The sequence below is a fragment of the Ranitomeya variabilis genome, chromosome 3, assembly GCF_051348905.1.
Source record: "Ranitomeya variabilis isolate aRanVar5 chromosome 3, aRanVar5.hap1, whole genome shotgun sequence".
NCBI classification, from domain to species: Eukaryota; Metazoa; Chordata; class Amphibia; order Anura; family Dendrobatidae; genus Ranitomeya; species Ranitomeya variabilis.
In genome coordinates, this window is record NC_135234.1 from 503,920,199 (window position 1) to 503,945,771 (window position 25,573).

A 25,573-nucleotide genomic window follows, 5' to 3' on the forward strand; every position below is an offset into this window, starting at 1 on the left:
TCTATGTGCAGAATGGATGTAAGCCAAATTCTTGTGATCCGTGTAGATCACAAAACGATGTAAGGCTCCCTCTAACAGATAACGCCACTCCTCCAGTGCCAATCTGATAGCCAATAGTTCCTTATCCCCGATGGAGTAATTCCTCTCAGAAGAAGAGAAGGTCTTGGAAGAAAAACCACAGGGCAGAAGACGACCAGAAGATGATCTTTGGGAGAGCACAGCTCCAGCACCGACAGCAGAGGCATCGACCTCAAGGACGAAAGGTTTACTGGCTACAGGACGTTGAAGTATTGGTGCAGATGCAAAAGCTTGTTTGAGAGAATGAAAAGCCTCCTCGGCCTCAGAAGTCCATTGGTGAGCATTGGCTCCCTTGCGAATCATGGAGGAGATGGGAGCCGACAGGGAAGAGAAGTGAGGGATAAACTGCCGATAGTAATTGGCGAATCCAAGAAATCGCTGAATTGCTTTAATACCAAGTGGACGTGGCCAGTTGAGAACAGCAGAAACCTTTCCTGGATCCATGCACAGACCTGCATCGGAAATAATGAAACCCAAAAAAGGTAGAGATGATTGTTCAAAGACACACTTCTCCAATTTTGCGTAAAGCCGGTTCTCACTCAAACGCTGAAGCACTTGCCGAACATCTCTCCTATGGGAAGGCAGATCAGGAGAAAACACGAGAATATCGTCCAAGTACACAACCACACAGGTGTAAAGAAGATCCCGAAAAACGTCATTCACTAGTTCCTGGAAGACGGTGGGTGCGTTGCATAACCCGAAGGGCATGACTAGGTATTCGGAATGACCATCCTGGGTGTTAAACGCAGTCTTCCACTCGTCACCAGATCGGATGCGGACCAAATTATAGGCCCCTCGAAAGTCTAACTTGGTGAAGATACGTGCTCCTCGCAGACGATCAAAAAGTTCGGGAATAAGAGGAAGTGGGTACTTGTTCTTAATCGTGATGGCATTGAGGCCCTGGTAGTCAATGCATGGCCGAAGGGACCCATCTTTCTTCTTTACGAAGAAAAAACCAGCTCCAGCAGGTGAAGAAGACTTCCAAATGAAGCCTCTGGCCAGATTTTCTTAATCTGACATGGCTTGAGTCTCAGCAGGCGATAGAGGATAAATGCGACCTCTAGGTGGAGTAGAACCAGGAACCAGATCAATTGGGCAGTCATAAGAGCGATGCGGTGGTAGGATCTCCGCCTCCTTCTTGTTGAACACATCCAAAAAAGAGTGATAGGCAGAAGGAATATTCACAGATTCCGGAGTGACTCGAGAAGAGCCAGTTGGCGTGATGGAGAGTAGGCATCTATTCTGACAAGACTGTCCACAACGTTAAATATCCCCTGAACGCCAATCCAGAGTGGGCTCATGAGTTCTTAGCCAGGGAAGCCCTAAAAGAAAAGAATGAGACAGAGATGGTAAAACCCAAAAAATCAATTTCTCACGGTGTAGGGCTCCAATCTGAAGCTCCTCCGTGACCAAGTTGACGGTCTCCCGCAAAAGCTGACCATCAACAGAAGCTAAATGTCTAGGAGTCTCCAGAGGTCTTACAGGTATCCCAAGTCTATTTACTACCTCAAGTTGAACAAAGTTACCAGCTGCACCAGAATCAATATAGGCGTCAAGAGAAAAACGACGAGAACCCAAATGTAAAATAACAGACAGAATCAGGGGGGGAGAGGAATCAAAGCTGCCTAGGGGGACCTCTCTTACCTGCCCTAGGCGGAGGCGTTTCCCGGCTTCAGAGGACAGGAACGTAGGAGATGAGAGGCACTACCGCAATAAAAACAAAGACCCTGTGCGAGTCTCTCCTTGTGGCGTTGCTCGGCAGACTTGAGGCGATCTACTTGCATGGGTTCAGGAGAGGAAGTGGAAGCAGGCGAAGTGACTAGAGGAAGAGATGATCCTCGCGAAGATGTTGACAGACGGAGGGGTTTTTTCTCTCTGACAAGCTCGCGAGAGCGCTCCTGAAAGCGCAAATCAATGCGTATAGCCAAAGAGATTAGATCGTCCAGAGAGGTGGGAGTATCTCGTCCTGCCAACTCATCCTTGATCCGAGAGGACAAACCACGCCAGAACGCACCAACTAAAGCCTCACTGTTCCAACCTAGGTCTGAGGACAGAGTTCGAAAACGAATAGCGTACTGGGCTACTGAAAGAGTACCCTGAAGAAGGTTGAAAAGAGACTCAGTAGTAGAGACCAAGCGACCGGGTTCGTCAAAGACTTTACGAAAGGTATCAAGGAACGGAGTGAGTTGAGTGACTAACGGATCGACTCGTTCCCAGAGGGGATTTACCCATGCCAACGCCTCACCCTCCAAATGAGAAACAATAAAAGCTGTTTTAGCTCGGTCGGTGGGATAGAGTAGCGGAGACAATTCAAAGTGCAGTTGACAATGATTAAGAAATCTGCGGCAAAGTTTAGGTTCCCCTCCATACCGAGGAGACCTGGCTAAACGGGGAGACGGTTGGGGAGCGGAGGCCTGGTCAGGAGCGGAGGCGACATTTTGGAGAGAGCGGAGCCGATCATCCACAGAGGCCATAAAATTCAAAATATGGGACTGAGTATCCTGTTGTTGACCTAACTCTTGCTGAAGGGCGACCAGCTGAGCGGCGTTACCAGGATCAGACGACTGCAAGGCCGCTAAGTGAGACTCCATGCTCTTAAGGAAAGACACGATCCTGGTCTGATTTTCACGCAAAAAGAGTAATTCTTTCTGGGTGGCCGAGACACCAGCGGGGTCCATGGCCTGGTAATACTGTGAGGAATCTCTAGAAAATAGGTGGACCCTCTAAGACCGCGACGACGAACCCCTCACGGCTGAGCTGACCAGGTAGACCACCCCTTATACAGGGAGTGTTAGGGGCAGGAGCTTGAGGGACTATCGCCACGGAAGCTGGAGGACCAAGGAAGAAGAGAGAAACGGAAAACGAGGGAAAAGGACTGGAACGGAGAGACTGGGCCCGGGAGTAGGTGACAGGACACGGGAGGACCGCAGGGAGACGGAACAAGAAGGAATACGATACCATGAGACACGAGGAGGCCTGGAAACACAGGAACGGAGACGAGACGGGAACTTCAGACACCGACGCCAAGGACGGACGCAGGAACTGAGGAAAGACAAATAACAAGGCACAGGTTCAGAGCACCAAAAGATGCACGGAGAATACGTGCGACCAGGAGCACTTGCAAGACACAAGTGATTACCAGGCACAGAGGCTAGGAGCAGACGGGAAGATATAGTAGCGCTAGAGCTACTTCCGGGTGGAGAGGGTCCTCCAAGAACATAGAGAGGACAGGGCGGTCAGCGGTAGAAAGGGGCTAGAGGTGCGCACGCGCAGAACGGAAGGCTGCGTGCGCGCGCCCGACGATCAGCTGATGCCGGGAGCGAGCGCTGGAGGAGAGACGCCACAGCAGCAGAGCCCCGCTGGGACGCCGAGGACAGGTACGTATAGCAGGGAGAAACGGGTGGCGGCGGCGTAACACCTATGTGATCTCTGTGCCCCTCCTGTGATCTCTGTGGCCCCAGCTTTGTGCCCTCCCCTGTGATCTCTATGCCCCATAGCTATATGTCCCCCTGTGATCCCTGTGCCCCCCAGCTATATACACCTTTGTGATCTCTCTGCCCCACAGCTATATGCCCCCCATGTGATCTCTGTGCCCTCAGCTATATGCACCCCTGTGATCTGAGGCTCCCAGCTTTCTGCCCCCCTGGTATATAACCCTCTGTAATATTTGTGCTCCCATTTGATCTCTGTGCCCCCTGCGATCTCTGCCCCCTCCAGCTATGTACCCCTCCGTGATCTCTGTGCTTTCCTGCTATGTGCTCTCCTGTGATTTCTGTGCCCCCCTGTGATCTTTGTGCCACCCCCCATTGATCTCTGTGCCCCAGCTATGTGCCCCTAGGTGATCTTCGTGCCACCCCCCGGTGATGTGTGTCCCCCTGGTAATCAGAGCCCCACACAGTGATCTATGTGCCTTTCCCCCCTAGTGCTGTATTTTCCCCCTCCCCAAGTGCTGTATGTGCCTCAAGTGATCTATATATTCCCCAGTGCTGAAATTGCCCCAGAAGTGCTGTATATCACACTGAGTACTGTATATCGCCCACCTGTGATGTATATAGCCCACAGTGCTGTATGTAGCCCCCCAGTGATGTATGTGACCCCACCAGTGATGTATATTTCCCCCAGGGACATATATACCCCCAGTGCTGTCTGTGCTTCCTAGTGATGTATATAGCCCCTCAGTGATGTCTATTCCCTGCAGTCTCCCCGGTGATGAATATGTCCTAGCATCTTCTGTGATGCCTATGCCCCCCAGCCCTTCCTGTAATTTATATGACCCCAGTGTCTCCTGTGATGCATATACAGCAGTGTCAATATTTCCTATGTTATATATGTACAGCAGTCCCAGCATCTCCTGTGTGATGTATATACAGCTGTCTCCGTGTCCTCTATGTGATATACAGGTCCTTCTCAAAAAATTAGCATATAGTGTTAAATTTCATTATTTACCATAATGTAATGATTACAATTAAACTTTCATATATTATAGATTCATTATCCACCAACTGAAATTTGTCAGGTCTTTTATTGTTTTAATACTGATGATTTTGGCATACAACTCCTGATAACCCAAAAAACCTGTCTCAATAAATTAGCATATTTCACCCATCCAATCAAATAAAAGTGTTTTTTAATAACAAACAAAAAAACCATCAAATAATAATGTTCAGTTATGCACTCAATACTTGGTCGGGAATCCTTTGGCAGAAATGACTGCTTCAATGCGGCGTGGCATGGAGGCAATCAGCCTGTGACACTGCTGAGATGTTATGGAGGCCCAGGATGCTTCAATAGCGGCCTTAAGCTCATCCAGAGTGTTGGGTCTTGCGTCTCTCAACTTTCTCTTCACAATATCCCACAGATTCTCTATGGGGTTCAGGTCAGGAGAGTTGGCAGGCCAATTGAGCACAGTAATACCATGGTCAGTAAACCATTTACCAGTGGTTTTGGCACTGTGAGCAGGTGCCAGGTCGTGCTGAAAAATGAAATCTTCATCTCCATAAAGCATTTCAGCCGATGGAAGCATGAAGTGCTCCAAAATCTCCTGATAGCTAGCTGCATTGACCCTGCCCTTGATGAAACACAGTGGACCAACACCAGCAGCTGACATGGCACCCCACACCATCACTGACTGTGGGTACTTGACACTGGACTTCAGGCATTTTGGCATTTCCTTCTCCCCAGTCTTCCTCCAGACTCTGGCACCTTGATTTCCGAATGACATGCAAAATTTGCTTTCATCAGAAAAAAGTACTTGGGACCACTTAGCAACAGTCCAGTGCTGCTTCTCTGTAGCCCAGGTCAGGCGCTTCTGCCGCTGTTTATGGTTCAAAAGTGGCTTTACCTGGGGAATGCGGCACCTGTAGCCCATTTCCTGCACACGCCTGTGCACGGTGGCTCTGGATGTTTCCACACCAGACTCAGTCCACTGCTTCCTCAGGTTCCCCAAGGTCTGGAATCGGTCCTTCTCCACAATCTTCCTCAGGGTCCGGTCACCTCTTCTCGTTGTACAGCGTTTTCTGCCACATTGTTTCCTTCCAACAGACTTACCATTGAGGTGCCTTGATACAGCACTCTGGGAACAGCCTATTTGTTGAGAAATTTCTTTCTGGGTCTTACCCTCTTGCTTGAGGGTGTCAATGATGGCCTTCTTGACATCTGTCAGGTCGCTAGTCTTACCCATGATGGGGGTTTTGAGTAATGAACCAGGCAGGGAGTTTTTAAAAGCCTCAGGTATCTTTTGCATGTGTTTAGAGTTAATTAGTTGATTCAGAAGATTAGGGTAATAGGTCGTTTAGAGAACCTTTTCTTGATATGCTAATTTATTGAGACAGGTTTTTTGGGTTTTCAGGAGTTGTATGCCAAAATCATCAGTAATAAAAGACCTGACAAATTTCAGTTGGTGGATAATGAATCTAGAATATATGACAGTTTAATTGTAATCATTACATTATGGTAAATAATGAAATTTAACACTATATGCTAATTTTTTGAGAAGGACCTGTAGATGCAGCAGTCTCAGCGTCTCCTATGTGATGTATAGACCGCAGTTACAGTATCTCCTATGTGATGAGTATACACCAGTCCCATCGTCTCCTATGTGGTGTATATACAGCTGTCTCAGCGTCTCCTACGTGATGTATATACAGTAGTCCCAGGAACTCCTATCGTGATGTATATGATTGACAAAACTTATTATGACAAAAAGTTGCCTGCTCTCCTGGCCAACACAAACCTGGAAAAGCAGCTGTGAGAAGCAACATGATCAGTATCACCTAACATCACAGCTGCACTAAAGAGAAGCAGGTCCAGCCGTCACATCAAGGGTGATTACCATAATTAATTGTTTGACTAAATTTACCAGGGTAATTTTCAAGGTGATCATTTTTGTGTGGCCCCCGCATGATGGTAGAAATTTCCAAATGGCCCCCGGCTGGAAAAAGGTTTCCCACCCCTGCTCCAGAGTATAGTAATGTACAAAGACTCCACATTAGCTCCCACACTCTATGATGACCCCCTCACGGTAATCCCTACACTGTATGATGGCCCCCTAAATAGCCTCCATATAGTATAATGCACTCCCTATAGTACACGCTGCTACTGTGTCACATGACCGGTACACACTGCTGCTGAGTCACATGACCGGTACACAGGTACACATTGTTGCTGTATCACATGACCGGTACACACTGCTGCTGAGTCACATGACCGGTACACACTGCTGCTGAGTCACATGACCGGTACACACTGCTGCTGTGTCACATGACCGGTACACACTGCTGCTGAGTCACATGACCGGTACACACTGCTGCTGTGTCACATGACCGGTACACACTGCTGCTGTATCACATGACCGGTACACATTGTTGCTGTATCACATGACAGGTGCACACTGCTGCTGTATCACATGACCGGTACACATTTTGTTGCTGTGTCACATGACCGGTACACACTGCTGCTGTGTCACATGCGCGGTACACACTGCTGCTGTATCACATGACCGGTACACACTGCTGCTGTGTCACATGACCGGTACACACTGCTGCTGTATCACATGACCGGTACACATTTTGTTGCTGTGTCACATGACCGGTACACACTGCTGCTGTGTCACATGCGCGGTACACACTGCTGCTGTATCACATGACCGGTACACATTTTGTTGCTGTGTCACATGACCGGTACACACTGCTGCTGTGTCACATGACCGGTACACACTGCTGCTGTGTCACATGACCGGTACACAGGTACACATTGTTGCTGTATCACATGACCGGTACACACTGCTGCTGTGTCACATGACCGGTACACATTGTTGCTGTGTCACATGACCGGTACACAGGTCTGCATGTGTTTGTTATGGTGATGCGCACACATTGATATGAATATACTCATGCAGCGCAGCAGGAGGTTACAAAGCTGCACACTAGGGGTCGCTGTAGACACTGCGGTACGTCGAGAGGCGGTTACAGGGCACAGGAAGCGGAAGTGTCTACTAGCAGCAGGCTGTCTAACGAGAGTAAGGAAATGAAAACAGAGGTTGACGCTCTTGCCCCGAGTTCTCTACTGCTCTGGTGGAGTAGTGCTGAGGTGAGAGTCGGCGCCGAGTTGTAGAGGCTGCACCTGGGACTGAGAGACTGCACCGGACAGCGGACTGCTGCTGGGACTCTGCCACCCTGGGACCAGGGGCTGGACGCACAGGAGCGCGGATTGTACTCACATGCTGTTTTCCTAGGAGAAGCCAGTACCCACAGCCAGCATGGCTCGGATCCCGGCCGCCTGCCCTCCACCCCAGGAACAGTGCAGCTGCTGCGGCCACACACGGAGAGACCACGGTCATAACATGGGCTATGTGCGAGAGGACAGGAGCAGCCGCCCTCCCTGTACCGGCGTCTACAGCCTGCTCCTCACCCTGCTAACCCTGCACACAGCCCGCAGCCACACAGAAGGTGAGAGCCTGCTATCTGCCTGCTGGCCGAGCCTGTGCGCTGTGCTCTCCGAGCCTGTGACTGGTACCCAGAGGTGGCCCAGCTGGTTGTGGTGCCCTGAGACCACGCTCCCACTATATGCCACTGTCTGCCAAAACCACCTGCTCTGGCCATCACCATTTGTTTGTGGCACCTGACTTGTATGTTCCCGTCTTGGCCCCCACCCCCCCTTGGCTTGTTGTACTTGCCCTGAGTGGATCCCTCTTAGGTTGTGGTGCCGGCCCGGAGGGGACCCCCCCTTGGCTTGTGGCGCTGGCCTGGAGGGGTCCCCCCCTTGGCTTGTGGCGCTGGCCCGGAGGAGACCCCCCTTGGCTTGTGGTGCCGGCCTGGAGGGGACCCCCCCTTGGCTTGTGGCGCTGGCCCGGAGGGGTCCCCCCTTGGCTTGTGGCGCTGGCCCGGAGGGGACCCCCCTTGGCTTGTGGCGCTGGCCCGGAGGGGACCCCCCTTGGCTTGTGGTGCCGGCCCGGAGGGGACCCCCCCTTGGCTTGTTGTGCCGGCCTGGAGACGTACCCTCTCTCTCATATTTTGCGTGTCTCTGTGTTGCCATGCTTACAGTTTTGTCCTGATCTTTTTATCTCAAGATATTTTTTCTTTTTTGAGTTCCTTTCTCGTGGTTTGTCCGGCGGTCTTGTAATATTGTTGGGGGCTTTTTCTACTGGTTAAGTGTTAGAGCTGTGCACTAGATGTGAGTTTTGAGCTCTTTGCTGTACAGTAGTAGTGCAGAAACCTAATAAAGACAGTCCTACACGGTGCTGGCTGCTGGGATCACTGCTGCTGGAATGTGACTGACAACTTTGACTAATTATCAAACAATTCCAGGACTTCTTCATTAAGTTGAGCATAAAGTAAATATTTTTTGGCAGAGCTGACAAAGCATGACGAGTACGCAGCAAAGGTATTGTCCCTGGGGGTAGGACGCTAATGATATGTGATATATTTGGTTACTACTGCTCAGCTGTGTCTGTAGTACATCACAGGGTTACATGTAGTAAATTTACCTAATTTTTCTTCCTGTTAAATCTCTGTTTGCAGTGATGTTGTTTTCTTTTTTTGTAGACTGTCGCTTGTGACAGCACAGTTCTTGGAAGTGAATTGCTTTTCGGACACTTCCGTAAAACTGACCACATTTGTACAATTATAATTGTAACTTCCTCTTAAGCGCATTACAAAACTTCCATCCTCATGTCAAAAACTGCTTCAGAGACAAGATGTCCTGGTTGCACAATCTTATTAAAGGGACTGTCTACACAGACGGACTGTCAAACCCAGCACAGGAGCTTGGTGCATTATGGTGGGTCAATCATTTATATCCATCCTCTCACCTGCTTGTTTTCCATCTGTCTCCTCCCTTCTCTAGCTCTGAAGCCAGAGCTGTCAATCAAAGAAGAGGGAAAACAATCAGGTGGGAAATATATCTACATGTTTGGCCATGCCATGATGCACTGAGCGCCTGTACTTGGTTTGAACAGTCATTATGTGCTGACAGCCCTTTAAACAAGCACTTAAGGCAAAAATCAGTGCTGACGTTCTACTGAAGATCCTGAGGAGTGTTACATTACCTAGGATGTCAGAGCCCCCAAAAGAATCATTTCCTTGTGTCCTTAATGGGACCTATAAAAAGGGTTTGTTGTGCATAACACCTTTTAAGGGTTTGTGCTTAGTTTGGAAGTTATTCCCTCTCCACGGTTAGGTGATACCGTCTAGATCACTGGGGATGTAACGTTCAGCTCCATTCAAAAGGGGGGATATGTCTTCAAAGTCCTGTTCTCTGGACTAGCAGGGTCCTAGCAGTCAGCCAACAGTGACCGGAAGGTTATCTCTGTATTTATGGGATAGAGGGATATCTTCCAAACTTTCCACAAACCCTCTACATGGGGGCAACGGGCTTTGTAGTGATATGCCTGTGTAGGTTGTAGAACAACAGTAAAATTGATACCCGTTCCGTATTGCGATGCCCCCAGGCTAATTATATGTGGCTTCAAAACTTGCCTTCGTGCGGACTGACCATGAAGAGGAAGTCAAAGATCAGCTGCACCCCTGACTTCATGTTCAATTCGGACAAAGGCGGGGACAGTGACGTCAGTGCTGATTGGGCGAGTATAATTTTGTTTTTTGTTAATTTATCTGGGCCAAGCATTTAGTTCAAGAAGTTGTGACAACCTCTGATCTAAGACCTATACAACTATAATACTAGGTAAATATGTAGAGTTGCCCTGATGGGTTTAATGGAGTCATACACTTTGCATATACATTTTTGTTAGGGTCACAAAACGATATACTAATTCCAGATTACACTTTTGCTTTTAGTGCATTGTGAGAAAAGGAAATGCAAATATGTTATTGTTTTGGTGAGAACCCCAGTGATCACATGTATTCTATGGGGTAAACCAGATAAATGTTAACTTTCCCTTACAGCGCCACCCCTAGAGAATGCATTTCGGGTCCTCCAAAGTTATACACATTCTTTTGTGCTCATTGTCTACATTAGTGGTCCCCAACCTTTCTGGCCTCAAAGACCACATTGAGCTATTAGAGAGGGCCACGAGCAACAACCAGCTCCCGCCCTAACTCACAGTAGCGGAGCACAGAGCCCCCATTACTAGTATAATGACAACCAAAGCTTTTCCACAGAAATCACGCAGAGGCCGTGTACCAAGATCCAGAGGTTCCCACAATACCTCCATTCAGTATTCTCGCACCAATCACTCCCACCACACTGCTACATCCAGCTACAAGCACCTTCTCTGACCCCTGGTCTGCATCATCTATTAGATGACTGTCATAAAGGGAAATATACATTTATTAATCCTGAACTGGGTATTTGATGTTTTTATAAACTAGATGTCCCTTCAAAATTCCTATGTGAGTTGCTTTAAAGGGAACCTGTCTCCAGAAAAATACTATTATCCTGCCTATATAGTTTTTGGCTAAGTGCGGGCGCTGGTCAGGTTAGTAAAGCTATTAACCAGTAGATTAAACCTTTATCTGAAGGTTAATAGTGTTTATTTTCTGGTGACAGGTTCTCTTTAAGTGTGGGCAGTTTGCTCATTGACTTAAGGTACCTTCACACGAAGCGACGCTGCAGCGATAGCGACAACGATGTCGATCGCTGCAGCGTCGCTGTTTGGTCGCTGGAGAGCTGTCACACAGACCGCTCTCCAGCGATCAACTATGCCGAGGTCCCCTGGTAACCAGGGTAAACATCGGGTAACTAAGCGCAGGGCCGCGCTTAGTAACCCGATGTTTACCCTGGTTACCAGCGTAAAATCTAAAAAAAACAAACAGCACATACTTACATTCACGTCCCCCTGCGTCCACTTCCTGACTGACTGAGCGCCGTACAGTGAGAGCAGAGCGGTGACGTCACCGCTGTGCTGCTTTCACTTTCACTTTGCGGCGCTGAGTCAGAGGAGGAAGCAGACTGCAGGGGACGCAATGTGAGTATGTGCTGTTTGTTTTTTTTACATTTTACGCTAGTAACCAGGGTAAACATCGGGTAACTAAGCGCGGCCCTGCGCTTAGTAACCCGATGTTTACCCTGGTTACCAGTGTAAAATATCGCTGGTATCGTTGCTTTTGCTTTCAAACACAACGATACACAGCGATCGGACGACCAAATAAAGTTCTGGACTTTATTCAGCGACCAGCGACATCACAGCAGGATCCTGATCGCTGCTACGTGTCAAACGAAACGATATCGCTAGCGAGGACGCTGCAACGTCACGGATTGCTAGCGATATCGTTATAATGTCGTTTCGTGTGAAGGTACCTTTACTAAAGCTAGCTGTGCACAGATGACTGTGGACTGAAAGATGCTGTCAGCCGAACTCCCCCACCCCCCACCATACACCAAGAAAGCTGCCGACTGACATGTCAACTAGCAACTTATCTCCAGGAGACCAATACGATCGACAGTCCAAAATTAAAAATCTCTCCTAATGACATATCCATGTGGGTGCCCCTATATATATATATATATTAGACCAAATCAATGGATATCGGCATTAGTCTGAGTATGGGGGAGCCTTTACTTTTCAGTGTTTCCCATTAACTCCTCTCTGAGACTAAGCCTTTTTTTCTGTTAGCCATTGATGGCTGTCCCAACTCATGGACACCTCTGATGCCAGTATTTTTGCCTCCTCAGTTTGCACAGCATGCCATTGTATGTGCACAGTTTAATGGCCATTGTAAGAAGCACAACCTTTCCTGTTCTGTATACCTTTTATTTGTCACCTCTCCGTTTAGAGAACATACATACCAGGGCCTGCTACCTACAGCTAGAAATAATGTGTATCTAGTACAGACTTGTTCAGTTAGAAGACCTAAAAAGATGTTCTGGCCTGCCGCGAGCTTTGTTGTTCACAGTTGTCTGGACAATAGTTATTTTCTTGAATTTCACTTAACATTTTACATGATGGAATAAGGGTGACCTGCAAATTCAGATGTAACCAGTTAAGGGGGCTGTCCGCTACTTAGACATCCACTTGTAAAATTATGTCTGCATCGGGTCTCTAAGCCCTAGTCTGACATTGGTGTGGGAGCGCTACAGCATATTCACTCACTCTTCCATCTGACATCCAACCCAAGTTTCATCTGCTGGAAGTGAGAATGCTGTGGTGATCACGTAGCATAACAATGTCACATGGGTGCCAACATCGCTGGGATGGACCCAGTGTGGGAGATGGGTATAAGGTTTTTATTTAACACAGATGGCTATATAATTTAAAAGTAATCTGTCAGCAGGTTTTTGCTAGTTAATCTGAAAGCAGCAGGATGTAGTGGCAGAGAGCCTGATTCCAACAATGTATTACTTACTGTGATGCTTGTTGTTTCAACAAAATCTGTGTTTTGTCAGCAGGAGATTATCACTAGAGGACTAGTTATTTTGTGCCATGTAGTCCTCCTGCTCTGTATAACCCCACTCCTCCCACTGATTGGCAGCTTTCTGCTTATGCCCAGTGTACACAGAAAACTGCCAATCAGTGTTGTGGGTGGAGATACGCAGAGCTCAGCATTCAGAAAACTTGTAGATCAGCATCAGACAAAACAGTGTGTTTTTTTTTTTTTTTTTTTTAAAGGAGCAGCTCAGTGAGTGATACATCACAGGAATCCGGCTCCCTACATTATGCTGCTGACAGATGACATACCAAAAACCTGGTGTCAAATTCCGTTTAAGAAGTGCTTATCCAAGTAGGGGGTCACTCCTTTAACAAAACAAGAGGTGCTCTTTCTTTAATTTCTGACTACTCCTTGCTTCCTTATCCCATCTGAAATAAAGATGCACTTAATCTTAACTTGTAAAATAGAGCTCTGAAGTGTCCACAACTGTTAAAAAGCCGAGTATTGGCGTTAGAAATGTCAAATATATTAAAGCCTCTTAGTACAGTTGGTGCATCTATGCCTGTCTGGTAGAAAATGAAATCTATTGCGGCGGTGAGCTGGCAGAAGTTTGTGCTTTCATTTGCATCAGTTTGTGCTGTAATACACTGTTCAAAAAAAAATAAAGGGAACACTTAAACAACAGAATATAACTCCAAGTAAATCAAACTTCTGTGAAATCAAACTGTCCACTTAGGAAGCAACACTGTTTGACAATCAATTTCACATGCTGTTGTGCAAATGGAATAGACAACAGATGGAAATTATTGGCAATTATCAAGACACACTCAAAGGAGTGGTTCTGCAGGTGGGGACTCTACAACCCACATCTCAGTACCAATGCTTTCTGGCTGATGTTTTGGTCACTTTTGAATGTTGGTTGTGCTTTCACACTCGAGGTAGCATGAGAAGGACTCTACAACTCACACAAGTGGCTCAGGTAGTGCAGCTCATCCAGGATGGCACATCAATGCGAGCTGTGGCAAGAAAATTTGCTGTGTCTGTCAGCATAGTGTCCAGAGGCTGGAGGCGCTACCAGGAGATGGGCTAGTACACCAGGAGTTGTTGAGGGGGCCGTAGGAGGGCAACAACCCAGCAGCAGGACTGCTACCTCAGCCTTTGTGCAAGGAGGAATAGGAGGAGCACTGCCAGAGCCTTGCAAAATGACCTCCAGCAGGCCACAAATGTGCATTTGTCTGCACAAACGGTTAAGGCCCCGTCTCACATAGCGATTTACCAACGATCACGACCAGCGATACGACCTGGCCGTGATCGTTGGTAAGTCGCTGTGTGGTCGCTGGGGAGCTGTCACACAGACAGCTCTCTCCAGCGACCAACGATCAGGGGAACGACTTCGGCATCGTTGAAACTGTCTTCAACGATGCCGAAGTCCCCCTGCAGCACCCGGGTAACCAGGGTAAACATCAGGTTACTAAGCGCAGGGCCGCGCTTAGTAACCCGATGTTTACCCTGGTTACCAAAAAAAACAAACAGTACATACTCGCCTTTCGGTGTCCCTTGCCGTCTGCTTCCTGCTCTGACTGAGCCGCCGTACAGTGAGAGCGCAGCGGTGACGTCACTGCTGTGATCTGCTCTCACTGTACGGCGGCTCAGTCAGAGCAGGAAGCAGACGGCAAGGGACACCGAAAGGCGAGTATGTGCTGTTTGTTTTTTTTGGTAACCAGGGTAAACATCGGGTTACTAAGCGCGGCCCTGCGCTTAGTAACCCGATGTTTACCCTGGTTACCAGTGAAGACATCGCTGGATCGGTGTCACACACACCGATTCAGCGATGTCAGCGGGACCTCAACGACCAAAAAAAGGTCCAGGCCATTCCGACACGACCAGCGATCTCACAGCAGGGGCCTGGTCGCTGGTACGTGTCACACATAGCGAGATCGCTACTGAGGTCGCTGTTGCGTCACAAAACTAGTGACTCAGCAGCGATCTCGCTAGCGATCTCGCTATGTGAGACGGGGCCTTTAGAAACCGACTGTATGAGGATCGTCTGAGTGCCCGACGTCCACAGATGGGGGTTGTGCTCACAGCCCAACACCGTGCAGGACGCTTGGCATTTGCCACCGAACACCAGGATTGGCAGATTCGCCACTGGCGCCCTGTGCTCTTCACAGATGAAAGCAGGTTCACACTGAGCACATGTGACAGACGTCACAGAGTCTGGAGACGCCATGTAGAGTGATCTGCTGCCTGCAACATCCTTCAGCACGGTTGGGCAGTGGGTCAGTAATGGTGTGGGGTGGCATTTCTTTGGAGGGCTGCACAGCCCTCCATGTGCTCGCCAGAGGTAGCCTGACTGCCATTAGGTACCGAGATCAGATCCTCAGACCCCTTGTGAGACAATATGCTGGTGCGGTTGGCCCTGGGTTCCTCCTAATGCAGGACAATGCCAGACCTCATGTGGCTTGAGTGTGTCAGCAGTTCCTGCAAGATGAAGGCATTGAAGCTATGGACTGGCACGCCCGTTCCCCAGACCTGAATCCGATTGAACACATCTGGGACATCATGTCTCGCACCATCCACCAATGTCACATTGCACCACAGACTGTCCAGGAGTTGGCAGATGCTTTGGTCTAGGTCTAGGAGGAGATCCCTCAGGAGACCATCTGCTGCCTCATCAGGAGCATGCCTAGGCGTTGTAGGGAGGTCATATAGGCATGTGGAGGCCACACACACTACTGAGCTCCTTGTCTTGAGGCATTTCCACTAAAGTTGGATCAGCCTGTAACTTAATTTTCCACTTTGATTTTGAGCATTATTCCAACTGCAGACCCCCGTGGGATATTAGTTCTGATTTACATTGATCATATTTAGGTTTTATTGTTCTCAATAAAGATTTGCAACTGGAATATTTCATTCAGTGATATCTAGGATGTGGGATTTTAGTGTTCCCTTTATTTTTTTGAGCAGTATATATAGTAAATCTCTCGGCCTGTAAGCCACTCCACCCATGTTTTTGTCATTTTTTTTTTTTAAATAAGTGACCTTCTCAAAGGTGGAGTAAAGCCCTTGATAATCTCCCCCAGGTTTGTTGTCTGAGCACAGACTAGAGATATATTCTATAATTTCTAAGTAAAGATATTTTGTACATTTGTCTTTTTCAGTGAGGTTAAGAAATGTGTTACAATTGCATTGTTCAGTCCCAGTTTGTATTTTTCTGCTTTAGGTTCATTCACTCTTAATTATGCTTTCGCACATTGTGGCAAAAAACCTTATTGCCCCAGTGCGTGAACACAGCCTAAGGCCGGTTTCACACGTCAGTGGCTCCGGTACGTGAGGTGACAGTTTCCTCACGTACCGGAGACACTGACACACGTAGACCCATAAAAATCAATGCATCTGTTCAGATGTCATTGATTTTTTGCGGACCGTGTCTCCGTGTGCCAAACACGGAGACATGTCAGTGTTCGTGGGAGCGCACGGATTACACGGACCCAATAGAGTCAATGGGTCCGTGTAAAACACGGACCTCACACGGACATTCTCCGTCTGGGGTCCGTGTGGCGTGCCGGAGACAGCGCTACAGTAAGCGCTGTCCCCCCCACATGGTGCTGAAGCCGCGATTCATATCTTCTCTCCAGCAGCGTAGAGAAAATATGAAGAATAGTGTTTAAAATAAAGATCTATGTGTCCGCCGCCCCCCCACCCCCTGTGCGCCCCCCCGCTGTCCTGAAAATACTCACCCGCTCCCTCGTTGGCTGTTGCTCCTTCCTGGTCTGGCCGCGGCTTCCACTGTATGCGGTCACGTGGGGCCGATCATTTACAATCATGAATAGTCGGCTCCGCCCCTATGGGAGGTGGAGCCACATATTCATGACTGTAAATGATCGGCCCCACGTGACCGCATACACTAGAAGCCGCGGCCAGACCAGGAAGCAGCGAGGGAGGCGGGTAAGTATTTTCTGAACAGCGGGGGGGGGGGGGTGCGCACAGGGAGTGGGGGGGCGCACAGGGGGTGGGGGGGCGGCGGACACATAGATCTTTATTTTAAACACTATTCTTCATATTTTCTCTGCAGCAAACGCTGCTGCAGGGAACATATGAATCCGAGATGCAGGGTACCACACGCGTGGGTACCACACGCTCCGTGTGGTACCCACTCGCCATACGGGCGGCACACGTGTGCCGCACGTATGGCCTACGTGAGTTCCCAGGCACACGGACACGGATTACTCCGGTACCGATTTATTCCGGTACCGGAATTATCTGGACGTGTGGGACAGCCCTAAGGCCAAGTTCACATGATTGTATATTCAGCCCTGGTGCTGTCCGTGAAATACGTGGGCAGCACTCAGACCATGGTTATTTGATGGGGCAGTGCAGATGAGTGGTGTTTTTTTTGTTTTTTTGTTTTCACTGACTGTTTCCTCTGTGTGTCATATGAGACTCTCCCAAGTTAAGTGCACATTTATTTTTTTTAAATAGGATTGGTCAGCTCCTTGACCTGTTTAATAAATATTTTCATTCATGATATTAAAAAGAAAAAACTATTCTGGAGCATGTTTTCCTACAACCCTGAATTGCACCATTCCTGTGGTAGTCCCACTAGACAACTTATGAATAAATTGATACCTGGGTGTTACCAGCTGGAGGGTGTCATTATATGTGTGATCTTGTCCAATCAGTGCTGCCTTAGCAAAGAGATTGGTAACACCCAGTTGTCTATTCAGAAATTATAAGGGGAATATCAGAGGGACGTCGCAAAATAGACTAAGACCATACTTCATTCATGGGGAATACAAGCACTTCCTACAACACATCTGTCAGGAGGTGTTGTTTTTTTAAAATCTGCAGCACAACTGTATAATACAGTAATTATTTCCCATATAGTAATGCTCTGTGGGAATTCCTTAATACTTTTTAATAGTCATTATTATTTCAGCAGCAGACTGCCCGATGGCAATAAAGCTGTAACAATTGTAATAATTTGGCTTATTATTTAAGAAGTAGTAAGTTTAAAATCTGTAAAAAAATAAAAAATCTTTTAAAGCATGTTACAGGATTACAATTCAGACCAAGCAAATGTTCTGGGTTTATTAGGGTTACTCAGGTCATGTCTTATTTTGGAATATAGTGACATATATACTACTAGACATTTTTCAGCAAGCAAAAAGGATTTTCCGGCACTGTCATTATTCTACTGGTTGTACTAGAATATATCTGTCACCTGGAATGCAGCCTGATGAGTAATAGATGCCTGCTTCTCCACCACTTCCAGGACACACCCAGCGTGGCCCCTGGCCCCTAAGGGTGTAGAATTGCCTCTAATGATTTCATAACAACCTCTCACCAAAAATGAAAATAATTGACTTTGTGAGTCATTATATATATATATATTTTTTTTTTGTGTGAGTTGGAAATAGGTCTTTAAATTGATCCTGAGCTACAAGTAACTCAACTCTTCTGAGCTTCTGCTCTTCAGCCACGTAGCAAACCTGTAAAAGAAAAAAAAAAAAAAAGATACTTTAAAGGGGTTGTCCAATACTCGGACAACTTCTTCTGAATTCCAGTAAAGTAATAACACCTATACTTACCTCCGCTGGAACAGCACTGGTTTCTGCACTAGTTTTTTCAGTGATCGCATGACAATCAGCTCTGGCTGCACTCCCTTCTCCTTTGGACAGAGCAAACTGCAGCTCTCGCTTTGCCCAGATGTCAATTACGTCTGTAGGAGAGGTCAGTGAAGTCAGCGCTGATTGACCGCAGAGATCATGTGAAATCACAATGTCACTCGATCCCTAGGAGAGCCAATGCTGACATTTTCTTTTTTTTTTTTTTTGACTATGAGAAAGCTGATGAAAGATGGTATTTTCTGTCTGAGAATAATCACTAATGTCTGAATGAAGCCCAAGTCACTTGTAGTCGTGTTCCTTAAGATCCCAATGTCAAACTACTACTTTACATCTTCGGTAATAGTGATTGTGAGCTTATATTTTCATTAGCTGGCTGAAAGTTGTGAGAAATCGAATCTGGCACGACCACATTCACTATCATTAGTTGTAAGTGGCACCCAATATTTGTGACATGTCACCATAGTCCGAATCTTATTTATGCTAGTACAAGTGTAAGATTTAGTCATTAAATACTTACATTTTAGTATATTGTGTATATATAGTTTTGGGTCCTTTATGCTATGTGCCCACAATGAAGATGCATCAGCGATTTGGATGCTGCATGTTCAGTGAACCATGCGGAGTTACCGCATCTAATGAATGGCTATGGCTGAAACTGCGCAGCGGAGACTAGCATCTCCACTGCAGATAATTGACCTGCTGAGGCTCGTAAACCCTCATCGTGGGTTGGTGTACTCAGCATGAGGGCTGTACCACACATCCAGATAATTCCGGTACTGGAATAAATCGGTACCGGAGTTATCCGTGTCCGTGTGCCTGGGAACTCACGTAGGCCATACGTGCGGCACACGTGTGCCGCCCGTATGGCGAGTGGGTACCACACGGAGCGTGTGGTACCCACGCGTGTGGTACCCTGCATCGCGCTGAAGCCGCGATTCATATGTTCCCTGCAGCAGCGTTTGCTGCAGAGAAAATATGAAGAATAGTGTTTAAAATAAAGATCTATGTGTCCGCCGCCCTCCCACCCCCTGTGCGCCCCCCCCCCCCCCCGCTGCTCTGAAAATACTTACCCGCCTCCCTTGCTGCTTCCTGGTCTGGCTGCGGCTTCTAGTGCATGCGGTCACGTGGGGCCGATCATTTACAGTCATGAATATGTGGCTCCACCTCCCATAGGGGCGGAGCCGACTATTCATGATTGTAAATGAGCGGCCTCACGTGACCGCATACAGTGGAAGCCGCGGCCAGACCAGGAAGGAGTGACAGCCAATGAGGGACCGGGTGAGTATTTTCAGAACAGCGGGGGGGCGCACAGGGGGTGGGGGGGCGGCGGACACATAGATCTTTATTTTAAACACTATTATTCATATTTTCTCTGCAGCAAACGCTGCTGCAGGGAACATATGAATCGCGGCTTCAGCACCAGTGGGGGGGACAGCGCTTACTGTAGCGCTGTCTCCGGCATGCCACACGGACCCCAGACGGAGAATGTCCGTGTGAGGTCCGTGTTTTACACGGACCCATTGACTCTATTGGGTCCGTGTAATACGTGCGCTCCCACGAACACTGACATGTCTCCGTGTTTGGCACACGGAGACACGGTCCGCAAAAAATCAATGACATCTGAACAGATGCATTGATTTTTATGGGTCTACGTGTGTCAGTGTCTCCGGTACGTGAGGAAACTGTCACCTCACGTACCGGAGCCACTGACGTGTGAAACCGGCCTTAGGCCTGTTTCACACATCAGTTTTTCGCCATCAGGCAGAATCCGGCAAATTTTTTAAAAACTGGATCCGAAAGAGACCGACCCCAGAATGGAAAATGCATGAAAAACGAATCGGTAGCCGGATTCATCCTTTCACCTCAAGTTTCATCCGTTTTTCGCCTGATTCATCGCTGTGCGTTTTTTTGCCGGACAAAAAAACTTCCTCTGTACGTTTTCTCCGGCCGCCGGAAAAATAATTTTCGACAGATCCGGCAAAAAAAACGGATGAAATGTGTGGCCATTCGTCACAATCTGGCTCTAATACAAGTCTATGAGAAAAAAACAGATCCGGCGGCCATTTTTGCCTGATCCCTTTTTTTTTTTTTTTCTCTTTCAAAATTCGCCTTATTGTGCCTGACGGCAAAAACCTGATGTGTGAAAGAGCCCTAATAGACACATAGTGGGCATGGGATTTCTATAAATCCCATCCACTGTGCTTCTAAACTAGAACACAGCGTTTTGAACACAGCACAGGTGAGCTGCATCCAAAACGCTGCTCTTCCTGATCGTAGGCATGTACCCTTAGAAGACTAAGTGCTAATAACTATTTCTGACCTGTCTGTATCCTGACATAAGAAAAGAACCCATTTCAATTTTCTTTAAAGTGTTTGTTTCTTTTGAAAAATAAAATTTTGAGTTTGTCTTATCTGGGGTTTGGATTCTATAAAATATTTTTTCTCTCTTAAATGTTGCTATTGTTTCCATTTTGTCTTTCCTGTTGCTTTGCTTACATGCTGCATAAACTATAGCTGTGGCTGACTTGTGGCTAGTTTCAGTATGTAAATTGGCTGAGACAGATGCTGGCTGCACATGGCTCAGCTGATGACACTGCTAGCATACGTGGCAGGTGAGTCTTCAGGCAGACACAGCCAGCTCTGTTTAGTTTGCAGTCTCTAGGCCATTATTCATTTGTAAGGGCATCTAGACAATAAGTCAAGCCAGCTCTTTCTAAGGCTGCTTTCACACATCTGTTTTTTGCCGTCAGACACAATCCGGCGAATAAAAAAAAAACGGATCCGGCGAATGACGCCACCGGATCCGTCTTTTTTTTTTTTTCCCATAGACTTGTATTAGCGCCGGATGGCCTTCAGTTTTTCGCCAGACCCGGCAAAAATTGTGCATCCGGGCGGACAAAACGGACAGGTGAATGTTTTTTTGTGTCCGGCGCGAATACAAGTCTGGGGTTGGAATTTCCGCCCTCTGTCCCAGATCTGTCTGCAGACAGTGCTCAGAGGAGAGCCATTGGTTTAGTGATCAGAGGGGCTCACAGGGCACAGAACTCCCCCACACACACTCATGTAATCATTTGATGTGTTCAAATTACATAAAGGATGTTAAAAAGTGAAACTTGTACATATTTCATAAGGTGCAGAGGGTTTCCTTTATTACAAAATCTGCTTTCCTGCTAGCTTTTCACTGTCTGACCTCACTGAATATAATGTATAGGTTTTGCAATCAGTCATCCCACAACACACCGTAATTCTTGTTTTAGATAGATTGTCATGTAGTTATATGGGCCTCGGATGGGACTGAATCAGAGGGAGGAGGATGTAGATGCTGAGAGAGAGGAACCATAGAACTCCCAAGTGTCCCACAAACAGCGGGACAGTCCCAGATTTGGATGTGTGTCCCGCTGTCCTGGGCAGTCTGCTGATTGTCCTGCAGTATGACATGGCCTCAGCCGCCCCACCACCTCTTTAATTCATGCAGGGTAGCATTGTTCAATGTACGCTTGTCACTGACTTGTTCAGCTCTGCTCAGCCCTCAGTCCTGCCCGGCCGCAGCATCTTCCAGGCTGGCGACTCCCAGCAGTGCTCTCTTATGTGCTCCATTCTGCTCCTCCTGTGAGTCCCCTTGTATGCCTGCTTCCTTATTTATTTAGCTCTGGGCTTATGATTGCTTAAGGGAAAATATATGTAAATAAATAATTAAAAAAAAAAATCTATATCTCCTGGGAGAATATAAAAAACAAAGCCCTACCCCCATGAGGGAAAAAATAAGATTTTTATTTAGAAATATAGTCTATATTTAGAGGGGTTGTACATTACTGGACAATTCCAGCTTAATCAGTTCAAGACCTCAGTTAAAATAAGATGTATACCTCCTGCAGAGGAAACCAACTTAGCGCTGCTGTTCCCAAAGATTGATATGACGTGTCATGTGCTAGCTGCACCTGCATGTCGCATGGTGTGCCGTTCTTCAAAAGTGTGTGGGGGGGGGGGGGAGAATGCTGAAACCTCTTGGGCAACATGGCTCAGTGGCTAGCACTGCAGCTTCAGATTCCTGGGTTCAAATCCAACCAGGGACAACATCGGTAAGGAGTTTGCATGTTCTCCCCATGTTTGTGTGAGTTTCCTCCCACACTCAAACACATATTGATAGGGAATCAAGATTGTTAGCACCAATAGGGACAGTGATGATAATGTCTGTAAAGTGCTGTGGAATTAATGACACTATATAAGTGAGATAAATAAATAAAAATGTGGTCTTCAAGCTCAGAACTTCAAAGCAGTTGTTGGATATAAACAAGAGCAGCAAGTCTCCTTGATTGTCAACAAACCGTTAAATATGGCTAAGTAGGCATCTATCAGTTGGTGTTCTTGCGATACCTTTATATAAAAAATTTGATGGTCACATAATTCCTCTAATGGGAATCTGTCACCAGGTTTTTGCCACCTAGTCTGAAAGTAGCATAATAAATTGACAAAGACCCTGATTCCAACGATGCGTCAACTGGGCTGTTTGATGTAATTTTGATAAAATCATTCTCATCTACAGGAGATTTATCACTGGAGGACTAGTAAACCCACTGCCAGGTAGTTTTCCTTATTCATGAGCGCTGTATAACCCCGGCCTCACCACTGATTGGCAGCTTTCTGCCTATGCCCAGGTTACCCAGAAAGCTGCCAATCAGTGTAGTAGAATGGGTTATGCACAGATCTGCAGCAGATAAAACAGATTTTATTAAAACTGGACCAAACAACCCATTAAAGGGAACCTGTCGTGTTTCCCTTGCCCTCCAACCCAGCAGCATTCACCTGTGTATGAGTACACTCCCTACCTAACAGCCCTGTATAGCGTAATTCAGTTAAGTAAATGCTTTAAGTGTTGGATGACATGGGTTCCCATTAAATGACACGGTGCTGGAATCTGGGTCTCTCCCCAGACATCATGGAGAAGCAAAACCTTGGTATCAGATTTGTAGGAAACACCGTGTCTCTTAGATGCTGACATGCCCTTGTCATTTTTTTTAAGCAGATACTTCAGGAAAACGCAGGCCTGTTGCTTTTGCAGCAACCTTGCTTCTTGACTTTTTATTATTTCATATATAAGCTAGCTGCCTGACTGGACCGGTCACTTTTTAGCCGCCTACGACTTTCGAAGCCGAGGTTAAAAGAAGTAAAAGAAAAAAAAAATCCAGAAGATATACACAAGTCGTTTTGGCATTGCAGTGCAAATGTTCACTCTCTTTGACATTTTGTAGCGTTTTGGTTTTCAGCCAGTTCCATGCTGAATCTGTCTGAAAAAGACATCATATACATATGAATCCGCTGAGTTTTTCAAGCAGAAACCCCAATAGGAATTTTTTTTTTCTCTTTATTTGTTTTTATGATCTTATTTTTCACTCCCATTATATGGCGAAAAACAGTGTTAAAGCAAAATCTATTGCAAACTTTTGCGCCTTCTCACTGACTTAAATTGTAATTGTAAGTTAGGCTACTTTCACACTGGCGTTTTCTGCAATACGTCGCAATGCGTCGTTTTGCCGAAAAAACGCATCCTGCAAAAGTGCTTGCAGGATGCGTTTTTTTTTGCATTGACTTACATTAGCGACGCATTTGCGACGCATTGCCACACTTCGCAACCGTCGTGCGACGGTTGCGCCGTGTTGTGGTGGACCGTCGGGACCAAAAAACGTTACATGTAACGTTTTTTGCTCCCGACGGTCCGCTTTTTCCGACCGCGCATGCGCGGCCGGAACTCCGCCCCCACCTCCACGCACTTCCCCGCACTTCCCCGCACCTCACAATGGGGCAGCGGATGCGCTGGAAAAATGCATCCGCTGCCCCCGTTGTGCGGCGGAGACAACGCTAGCGTCGGGGACCTCGGCCCGACGCACTGCGACGGACCGAGCCCGACGCTAGTGTGAAAGAAGCCTTAATTGTTAAGTTGTAAGTACAAAGAGCCTTCTGAGCGGAAAACAGCAGAAGAATGAACATGTAATTTTTTTTAATCACTTGGTGTTTATAGAAAACTGGTTAAAAGATATTCAAAAGCCTGAACTTATGCATCTTTACATAGAAATGAAATTGAAAGAAATCCACTTGTGCACAAAATGTCTTTTTTTTTCATGCCTTAAGGTTGGTCAAAACTGACAGATTCCCTTTAAATGGGTTTTCTCCTCTCATAAAGTGATAGCATGTCTGTTGAATATACAGTTAAGTCCAGAAATATTTGGACAGTCATACAGGTGTTGGCATTTTAGACATTTACCAAAACATATCCAAGATAGTTAAAATTAGTATAGTCTTAAAGTGCAGACTCTCAGCTTTAATTTGAGGGTATTCACATCCTAATTGGAGTAAGGATTTAGGACGGGTTGGGAACCTCAGGCTTTCAAGCAGTTTACGGCCCTCAATGACCTTTTTATCCAGCTCTGAGCTTTTTGAACATGTAAACGTAGTGTTCGCTGTTGAACGCTGAGGTCCATGCAAATAAAGATTGTCCTGAGACCAGTGGCAGCGTCAGAACGTACTTTGTGAGCGGAATTAGTGCATGATTTATATGGCCCTCAAAGGATGGTATAAATATCCAAATGGCTCTTGGTAGAAAACAAACCTTTGGTTTAGGAATTAGTTATTTAATATGTAGCTGCCTCTTTTTAAAGGGACCAGAAGTAATTGGACAATTACCTTAGAAGTACTTTAATGGGCTCCCTCGATTCCCTCGTTAATCTTTCATCAATTAAAAAGAATCTGTCATCAGGATTTACTAAGTAAACTACAGACATTGTTGGATCTGTAACATTGATTAAAATGATATGTGTTCAAGAAATCTGTCTTGTGGTTCCTGTTTAATCTGTGTTTTGAAGTTTTGTGTTAGTGATAAGTTCGTACTTTGGGGCAGGCCTGTGGGGCGTGGGTCTTTTTTGGTGCTCTGGCCTCATCTTCATCATTCTGGGCCTAAATAACAGGTCGTTGGACCTTCAGTGACCTGCCTCCTACTTTAAATATGGCACCTACGTAGTTAGCATTATGGTCTGAAAAAAAAAATTG

At 46.8% G+C, this 25,573-nt stretch overlaps 1 protein-coding gene across 3 annotated transcripts in view; it reads left to right on the forward strand.

Annotated features, from left to right (window-relative positions):
- The first annotated feature begins 7,519 nt into the window (after positions 1 to 7,519).
- Positions 7,520 to 25,573, forward strand: part of TMEM131 (transmembrane protein 131) — a 244,873-nt gene continuing 226,819 nt past the window's right edge. For all 3 annotated transcript variants that reach the window (XM_077296863.1, XM_077296865.1, XM_077296864.1), the window contains exon 1: positions 7,520 to 8,024. In XM_077296863.1, the coding sequence (XP_077152978.1) occupies positions 7,835 to 8,024 (190 nt within the window). In that variant the 5' untranslated portion in view covers positions 7,520 to 7,834. The remainder of the gene's footprint in view (positions 8,025 to 25,573) is intronic.